We start from the raw sequence: 10,000 nt of genomic DNA, 5'->3' as shown, positions 1-10,000 counted from the left end.
TAAGTGTCCCCATCATGATGTCGACATCAGCAGGGTCCACCCCAAAATAATCTACGACACCCCTTCCATCTGGACCCACTGCGCCAATACTGTGTGCCTCGTCCACATAGAGATACGCTTTATATTTCTTTTTAAGAGCCACCACCTCAGGTAAACGTACTACTGAGCCCTCCATACTAAAATTAAAAATATACATTAGGCATTGTAAGTTCAAGCAAACAAGGAAACCTCATTTACCAAAAATCTGCCACCATTGAATAAAGCATTGCAAACATTTGATTAATTTTTTCCAAGGCCAAACCTTTGCAGGGAGCGGGCAAGCTGCTCTCGCGCATGTCTTTTCGCCACGGAAACGGCCAGTGCGGACGAGTGTCTGAAACCAGTTGTAATGAGCACCTCTCACCTGTAAACGCCTTCGACAATAATGAGTATTTTCCCCCAAGTTCTGCGAATACGATGATGCCCTTGTACAACTGATTCACGAAGGACACTTTCAAGGCTCTTCATATCTAAGGAAAAAAATTAAAAGGCAATTGTTAAATCCCAAGAGCTGAACTACACTTCTTCGGAAAATCAGGTCAGTTAAGCTAAAAGTCCTTCTTTCTTAAAAATAGACTGATAATTTTAGGCATACGTACACACTCCATTTAAAAGCCACAGGAATATCACATTAATATGAATCTCACCGAAAGAGTAGAGCCAAATCGTTCTTAATTAGTTATTCAAATCTATGCTTTTTCAAATGATCACTGATTTATGCAAAGATCGACCTCTCGAATTCAAAGGACCACTTACAGACAACCCTTGAACTTTCCTTCTGAAATTGGTCAGAGATATCTTTAAATAATAATAATAATAATAATAATAATAATAATAATAATAATAATAATAATAATAATAATAATGATAATGATCTTGACTTGTCCGCACCTTAGGTAAAATATAATTATGCGACCTAATTCTCAACTACTGTGTTCTCTGGAGAGGTAGAAGATCGCTCAAAGCAATGTTGGTGGAAGAGATCCTTCGCCATAACTTCGTATCTCTGTTACGACAAATATCCAAGATACTGTGTTGCTTTAAGCAGTAACCCAACTCGTAACATCTGGCAAAGAGCTTATCAATTCTACTTTTAAATATTTACTATAAAAAGAACACCCCCTGAGCTCAATAGCATATGTAAAAACAGGAAGGATCAAACTGCTCCAGAACCGTACCTTGAGGAACTCTCCTATTTATAGAAACATATTTAGTACGGTAACCGTCGACAACAACTCTCTGCTTCCTCTAATCTAAAAAAACTAATAAGCCAATTAATAATATATGGATTTATATTAACTTGCGTCAATTTACTGCAGAGGATATTGTGTGATACAGGAAAAAATTCTGACAAAATCGGCGCTACCATTCAGCCACTTTAGCCATGCGTGTTGACATTTCAAGTAATTAATGCCATAGCAGAGTTATGGCCATCACGATAATCAAACTGATCTAAATCGATATAATCTTTGAAAATACTGCAAATTCATGACTGAAAAATCAGTTAAAGTGTGTATGCTTGCAGCACCCACTCACCGTTATGTTTGAAGACTTTTATTTTAGCCCCCGACAATATAGCTCCTGTTACCAATGAACGGTGATTCAGTTCGTCACTGATAATCAAATCTCTCTTGCCCACCAAGGTGGGTATGTTGGTAGAATTGGTTGCAAAGCCCATACCAAAGACCATCGCAGCAGGCTTTCCAACAAACCGAGCCACAAGCCTCTCCAGTTCATTGTGAAGATCAAGTGTACCTGATCAAGACAATTGAGGCGATGAAAATGTCAAATATTGCGACTTAAAGGGGCTAGGTCACGCAATTTAAGGCAATTTCAGCACTGATCGAATGGTCGTAGAATTAACTAAAATATCAAAATAATTGTTCAAAACTATAGAAGAACTCTAACAAAACACCGGGAAGCCAAGAAGGGACATCATGGATGGACAAAATTGGAGAGGATTGAAAATGGATTGATTTCGGTAAATTTGAAAAACGTCGGCCAACCTTTTTTCAAATTTATATCAGTTTATATCAAAATGTCATTTACACAGCTGGAAAATCATTCTCAGTAGTTATGTGGCCGTGATTTTGCAAATGAAAGACTCTTGCTCTGCCGATTTGACGTTTACAGCTCATAATTAACAAAATTGAACAAAATTACCTAAAATAGCGTGACCTAGCCCCTTTAATGGCACCTCTCAAGACTCTAACACTTTGTGGTGCTTGAGAAGGAATAAAATGTGATCCCTTAGAAAGCAAAGAGGACTTCAACGGAAAGGGGAGTAAATTCGCAGTCACAGGTAGCCCAAGCTCTGAGCTCAATGAATTGGAGCGGTACCTCACTATTTACCACGGCTAACAGGAGGAAAACCTTGTGGAATAAGCAAGCAAATTAATGTGCCATGAATCCTATTTTTTATTCGACCGAATAAAACACACTATATAGAAGATTTTCTAAAATCGGGCTACCTGTGCAAGAGCAAGACAAATCGTCTACTAATAAACAATTGGTTTCCTGTGCTTAGTGCCGAATGCAAAAACTTTCTCTTGATTGTAATTGGCTTATGTGATTGGCCGCATCTGTTACGATCGGTCACCTTTTCTGCATTTTCTGAGTCTAGACACTCAACTCACAATCTCACCATATTCATGCCTTGGGCTACAACCAGCCAGACCATATTTTCTTACTGCTTCTTCAGCAGCTTCGGCGCATGGTCCAGTATTTTCCGCAAACCCAAGATAGTTGTAAGAACCAATGTTGATTGTCTTGGTTTTTTCTCCAGTAAACCTAAAACAACATAGCTCAATCAGTCAATCGATACAACCATCCATCCAGCCATCAATCAACCAGTTAGTCAACCAATCAGCCAGTCGATCGGTCAGTCAGTCAGCTATCCAATAAATCAAAGTTTATACGTGGGATCGGAATGTACTATGCATCAAAGAGATTCATCTATGAAGTGCATGATATGAGTAAAATCAGGTCAACAAGAATTGATACATGAAATAACACACATACGGTGGTTATAAACATACTGTATCGCCGTCTACGTGTTAGATGGCCAAAGACCAAGGCTATCTAAGAATTGATATAAGGTTAAACAAGTATTGATTAAAATCATAGTGAAATGAAATATACAAAAATTTGGTTTATCAACGGAGTTGATAATGTAAATTGACCACCGTACAGAGATTCTAAAAGCTAGTTTTTAGAATCTCTGTACGGTGGTCAATTTACATTATCAACTCCGTTGATAAACCAAATTTTTGTATACTACTTCCCCACCGACGCAGCACCACAGTTTCTTTAGAAACTACCCCTTCATTCACGTGAAATGAAATACACTTACGACGTTAAAATTGCATTAAGGCTAAAAATATAGCTCTAGATACCTACATACTTAGTTCACCACTGCCCATAGAGGTTGCTTAGGGTCCAACACAGATCATCCTTAAGAATCCCAACTGGCCGGAGACAAAGCATTTGGCTATTCACGCGTGCAGCTGAGAAATTCAGTCAGGGACTACTGGGATCAAACTCAAGGAGCGATAAAAACGGGCCTTGAAGCCGGCATGTCCACATTTCGAGGCAAGCGTCCAAACCACTGAGCCGTACTGCCTCCATTAAGGAGTTTAAGAAGCGACGACGGCTACGGCAACGACAACGTCAAAAAGCAGTAATACTATTGGTTGAAAGAACCAAAAAGAACGTGCTGCACGTGCAGCACGCATTTTTGAACATTTCTCTCCCGTACTCGTCAAAACTACTACATGAAATGACCAAATTTAAGGTTTTGACGACAACGTGGACAAACTACGGCGATTCTTTCAGTCTCACTCTTTACTTTAAATCCGTCCGTACCTATCTAGTTTTGAGACACTTCGCTCATACTTAATAATATAAACAAGATGGAATAATCATGAAATACTTAGAACAGCTGAAACTTAAAATTTGAAGTGATGTTTTCGTCGCCGTAGCCGTAGTGGTTTCTTAAACTCCCTAATAAAGTTTATTTAAAAACATGGTTATGATACAAGTTGCTTGGCAACGGGCGAAAGGACAACTGAAAAATCAGAGTCCTAGACAGGATTCGACCCTACGACCTTTGTAAAACCGATCGGATACTCTACCCATTTTCAGCATATTCTTCCCACGGGCCCATTACACCTTTCCATCATTCATGCACTGATGGTTATTTCAATCAAGTAAAGCGCACTGCCCTGAATGTCAATAAAAGTTTTGATACCTGTAAGACCATCCACCGTCATCTGTGACTCTTTCCATAATCTCAATAATTGGACCTGGGGTGCTGCTGATTGGCCTGTTAAAGCCCCAACCGACCGGAATATAGAAGAATCTCCAGAAGCGATTTTCAAAGTCCGAGTAAAGAGGGACAAAGCCCTAAAATGAGACAGATTAATTGTCACTATAGTTGGTATTACTTTTTTTGGTCAAACCAAAGGACCACTGTGTGCTGGAGACCGTGAGTTCAACACTGGTAGCCAGGGTCTTTATGTTGCAGAGTAGAAGGTGTTGTCATTGTCGTGACGTCTAGAAGTGTTAATTCTTCTTGGATATCAACCGTAGGTCCCCATCTCACAACCCTTGAATATCCACAAACTTACAGGGACGTTAAAGATCCCAGACACTGTTTCGTACAGAGTAGGGCACGGAATTCCCGGAAGAGAGGGATTGATATGTCCGTTTTGAAGTACTTCTGGGACAAGTGATAAATGATGAAAGAGTTTACCACTCTAAATCCGAGGAGTACTACTATGAACTTTGCAAAGGTACAACTTTGCATAATCAGCCGTTTCTACCCTCTCATCAATATATTCAAATGCCTTAGCAGCATTGTTCAAGGCAATATAGCCGTCAGGAAACGCCCCTAACTCTTCAAAGATAGCACATACGCAAGACGGGGCTTACGGCTTAATTATTCAACAAATACCTGCTTTATCGTCTAATGACCCATTTTTGCCTCTTTGCATAATGCTCTATGGATCATCAAGCCGTTCAGTTTCATTTTTCTATTACTGTCTATTTGAATTAAATGGCATTTCTGCTAAGACAATTGTTTAATTAGAGTGAAATCCTAATTGTGGACATATCAAAATTCTTTAAAAGCTTAGTACGCGCGAAACACGCCGTTGCATAACACTGAGTTAACATTGAAGTATAAACGTTAGGGATCCAACGATATAACACCTAAGCGAGTGAGAATTTTTCATACATTTCCTTTGAAAATGATAGCCGGACAAAACGTTGTCTCAACTAGAAAGGTGACCGGCCTGCTAAAGCCACCCTCTTTCGAAGGTAGGGTTATTTACCTAGCCGAGCGACGTTTTTGCCATCGGAACACTTTGGCTCACTGACACGGGTCAACATGGTCAAGGATCATGGATAAACAAATTTATGATACGCCAGTGCCGGCGTTGTCAATGACAAACATAATTAAATTTCGCTGAAGACTGAGAAAACTGAGGGGAAGTGTTTTACCACGTAACGGAGCTCAGGGAAAGTTCGAAAAATCATAACTTCAAAAAAATACTATGATCCTTGCAAGAAAAGTGTCAAAGAAATCCTCGAAGAATTTATTTCAAGCAAAAAAGTGTATAAAGCGCTACAAGACAGAGAAGGAAATATTATGAGTACGAACTGGTTGAAACCGCAATTTTAAAGAAAAAAGTAAGGATCTGGATCACTAGCTGGAAAATAATCACATGTGGGCGGCACACATGCTATGGAACGATCCACAAGCTGAAATCAGGAGCTGTCTTAGCTTCGGAAGCTTTAAGCAGCAATCGAAGACGCTTCTGTTTAAGTACGCATTCCAGAGCACATAGTTATAGATATGGTATAATTGAATTTTAAGCATTAATTCTTAGTAGACATTGACAGCATAAATCGGCTGATTTTATTAGTTATTATTATTATTATTATTATTATTATTATTATATATTATTAATGATTGTAGAATTATTATCAATTATTGTAAAGCGCATTTGATCATTTCGCCATGCAGAAAATGCGCTATAGAAGTGAATAAAGTAATATTATTATTATTATTATTAGTGAGTGGTAAAATGATTTGGTAACGATTTTGTGCCACCTTGACGTCGTTAGCCGAGGCTACATTGTCATTTAGTCGCCGTTCTAAAGTTGATTCGGTGATGGAGGTCCGAACGGGGTTACCCGGACACCATTTCTGTTTGTTAACCGTTCGGCGGGTTAACGACCTTGAAAGCCGACCCTCATAACGTTAACAGAGAACACAGAGGCATATTGCGCAACTTACCTCGTTTTTATGCTCGGTGGGTTCCCTTGATTTTCTAAGCCCGAGTTTTACCAATAAATCGCGTAAGGTATAAAAGAAAATCATGTTGCCGTAAAACAAATACGATAGCACTGCTTCATGTAAAGGTGTGTCTTGATACGATTCCACAAAAGATTCTCTGAACTCCTTAAGCTTCTCTTCATGGAGAGCAGATAATTCATTTTTTTCGGAACAAAAGCCATTTTTGCGTGATTTGTGTGCCCGGCGTCTTGTCAGTTGCGATCTCACCGGCATCTTGAATCTTTTGCACTCACATTTAGAGACAAGGGTTAAAAACACTAAGGGTACAGCTGTTATGTTTATATACTTTTCGAATAAATATTGATTCAAGAAATGTCCAGTTCACCAAGTAACAAAGACGGTATTAATGCGCCTCAGGTATGTAACACTTTCGGAATTAAAAGAGAGTGCCAGCGGTAAACTGCGTTTCCTCAACTGAGTACCACTGTGTGCCGCTGAGTGCCCTTCTGGCAGGTAATTTTACCGGGGATTTCGGCCATCGATTAGCACTTTACAGGTCGAATATCACGTGACGGCCTTAGCCGATGATGTCAATCACGTGTTCAAGCATAGCGGGATCATGCATTACTGGTCAAGTGCAGTCCAAACGTTTGAACTTTGAACCTACCCATGGGGAAGGGTGAATTTCAAAACCACAATTTTTGTGCAATATTGTTTTATGACCACAGTCACAGGAAAGCATTAACCAGCGCGTTCTGACTACAATTAACACTAATCTTGTGTTAATGTTATTTACCGTACGGTATTTTAGAAACATGTCAATAAACTCTCGATATCTTTCGACCTTGCTTTACATTGTAGTATAAATCCCGCATTAAATGGAATTCTTTATTTTTTGAAAATTTGGGAAGAAAGGAAAGGAGTAACTGGAGTCCATACAAGAGAACAAAAATCGACCATCATCACAAAAGGAAGAAAAACAATGTTAAAATATTATCTAATGGTTAAACAATTATGTAATTACTAAGGGACGATAAGAAAGGCACACAGGGTAATCTCTTCGCTTCATGTGATAAAGAATCATGTCTTGCACCGTTTGGCCGCTCAATAAAACAGCAAACATGTTTGGTCACTGAACCTGTTTAACATGTTTTATAGCAAAACAATTTCCGTTTGGACCTTGACCAATAGGTACTTTTCCTGGGAGACATATGTCTAAAAGAAAAGCAAATACGGTTCAATATAATGGTAATTGAACTGGGTGGGGTGCAATTTGGTCTGAAATCATACGTGTGATTTCAAAATCTTATGATTTGAAATCCCTAGTATGATTTCAGACCAAATTGCCCGACACGAAGTTCAATTACCAATTTATTGCATCCAAATAATGGATTTTTGTAAATCAGTTGGAAACTCCCCAAAATGAAGGTCTTCCACCTGAATGAGCTCATTATCATCATTCAGAAACTGTACGTAATTAAATTCATTCTCTTTTGAAAAAAAAGCAAAGTATTTGGATCAAAAGTTGCAAAATTTGCCACACAATGGCTTTGACTTTCATTTTCCGGCAATTTGATTGGCTGCTTTAGACAAACCATGAAATCTGATTGGCCGTTTTATTTTATTGTTCCTTTCTCATTTGCTGGGGAAAAGGTGGGATTTAGAGCAAAAAATAGTGTTTGGGTTTATGGTTAGTACTTTGTTTTAGGGTTAGTGTTAGGGTTTGTTTGGGTCACGAGAACCCCGGGCACGGATTTGGCAGACAGAAACTCCATTTTTGGAAGGGTGGGCAAATTATTAGTCATATTAAATTCTCAATTAAATAACAAAGGAAAGGAGGCGGTGAGACGTGATTCAGAAGCGGCAAAGTTCAGTATCAATACTTTTTTGAAGCTTATTTTTTAAAAAGGTTGTAGGTGTAATGCAACAAAGCCTGGTGTATTGGTTATTTAGTACTGTTTTAACTGAAGGGTAAACATTTGAACACACTCACTAATCTCTGATTACTCCAAGTAATGTTTTACTACTGTGTAACTAAAATGAGTCAAAAAAGTTACAAACCCAATTGTGTGCTTTAAAAAAATGCTGTTAAAAGAAAGATAGTCGTCACCTTGATAAAGTAATAATTGCTTTTTTGGAATCAACATGACATACGTCATGTACTGTGGGCCATTCCATTTGAAATCCACACCCCCCCTGTTGACGACACATCCCGCCCTTCAGGAAAAGTTGATATTTTATTTCCACCCTCAGATGAATGAGGATTATTTCCAATACCCTTCAGAAATATTTGGAAGATGAAAGAGTGCCGACACACAGACCCCCTCGGAAATGCTCTTCAGACCCCCATCAGAAAATCTCGTCAACAGGGGGTTGTGGATTTTAAATGGAATGGCCCTGTAGGTGCTTGTTATAATCAGGAACATCCATTTCTCTTGTCTTGTGAAATTTTCTAGTCCTTTACTATGGTACTAGTACTTGAATAATTAATAACTGCAATTACAATAACTGTTTTTCATCTTGCATCTGTAAATCTCATTGTTGTTCTGGTATTGGTATCCATCTGTGATGCCTGAACTCAATTTTTTTAATTTGTCGAGTGGCACCAAGTTTAAAAAAATTCTCCATATTGAAATGTTGCAGTTGTATTTAAGTTTGAACAAAGGATCCACAATATTTCTAAGCAAAACTCCTTCCAATCAACATATTCAAGCTTCCTTATCTTTGCCCTGACTGAATTGTGCTTGTGATGATGTCTCTCTTGACATCTGCATACTTTCCAATAGATCTTTCATTCTTGAATGCAGAGAATCATTCCAGCTCTCCAGTTTGTCTAAACAGGAATTCAGCTGATCCAGTTCCTGATCTAATGCCTCATACTCTGCAACAAGATTTCAAATCAAGATTTTTGCCAGGTTTTTCACACCATCTTAGTTTGGGTTAAGGGGAGGGGACAAAGCTAAAAGTACATTTAAGTCTGAGATTTGGATGACTTTAAACCTCTGTACTCAGGTAAATCTGCTATGAAGTATGTCCGTGTAGCTAGATACCGGTATTCAGAGTAGTATTCAGAATATCATGGCAAAAAATCAACATATTGCCAAATGGTCTCTAGAACGGATTTTGACATAGTTATTGGTACTGAAACTTGGTTATCTTCTGCCTATAGCTGTTTAGAGATATTTTGAAGCTCAAATCAAATAGAAAGAAGAGACAGGGCATCAGACCCACATAGTGGTGTTCTGATTGCTTATAAGAAAGATCTTGCTGTCACTAGGGAGAATAACATGGAAACAGATTGTGAACTCTTATGGTGCAGACTTCAACTAGCAGGCTGTAAAACCATCTACCTGTGTGCTTATTATAGACCGCATGAGGATGATGAACAATCCTTGTCGGAGCTTGAAAGGTCACTGTTGCTGAATAAAAGATCACCATCATGTACTACTAGGCGGTGACTTCAACCTCCCAGGGTGGGACTGGAAAAAAACCACCTGGTAAAGGAATGTAATTACCCAGGTCTGTATTACCAATTTGGTGACATTTTGGACGACAAAAGTCTAGTCCATTTAGTCAAAGGACCAACTAGGCAGCAGAACACCTTAGACCTGGCTATCACAAATCAGCCTGTCACCATCAAAGATGTAACTATTGTTCCGG

At 38.8% G+C, this 10,000-nt stretch overlaps 2 protein-coding genes across 2 annotated transcripts in view; both read right to left on the bottom strand.

Annotated features, from left to right (window-relative positions):
- LOC138026988 (serine palmitoyltransferase 2-like) overlaps positions 1–6,663 on the bottom strand; it is an 11,858-nt gene extending 5,195 nt beyond the window's left edge. Inside the window, exons 1-6 of the mRNA XM_068874469.1 lie at positions 6,341–6,663; positions 4,289–4,443; positions 2,684–2,829; positions 1,576–1,794; positions 404–509; positions 1–176 (exon numbers count right to left, since the gene is read on the bottom strand). The exon at positions 1–176 is cut by the window's left edge and continues 44 nt beyond it. Coding sequence (XP_068730570.1) covers positions 1–176; positions 404–509; positions 1,576–1,794; positions 2,684–2,829; positions 4,289–4,443; positions 6,341–6,613 — 1,075 coding nt within the window. The 5' untranslated portion in view covers positions 6,614–6,663. The remainder of the gene's footprint in view (positions 177–403; positions 510–1,575; positions 1,795–2,683; positions 2,830–4,288; positions 4,444–6,340) is intronic.
- A 1,673-nt stretch (positions 6,664–8,336) lies between these two features.
- The window catches only part of LOC138027320 (bublin coiled-coil protein-like), a 4,002-nt gene continuing 2,338 nt past the window's right edge, over positions 8,337–10,000 (bottom strand). The window contains exon 2 of the mRNA XM_068874903.1: positions 8,337–9,221. Within this exon, the coding sequence (XP_068731004.1) occupies positions 9,049–9,221 (173 nt within the window). The 3' untranslated portion in view covers positions 8,337–9,048. The remainder of the gene's footprint in view (positions 9,222–10,000) is intronic.

The sequence above is a fragment of the Montipora capricornis genome, chromosome 12 (genome assembly GCF_036669925.1).
Source record: "Montipora capricornis isolate CH-2021 chromosome 12, ASM3666992v2, whole genome shotgun sequence".
Lineage (NCBI taxonomy): Eukaryota > Metazoa > Cnidaria > Anthozoa > Scleractinia > Acroporidae > Montipora > Montipora capricornis.
Note: the sequence above shows the minus strand (reverse complement) of the source record. Positions and strands in the feature narration are given on the sequence as shown.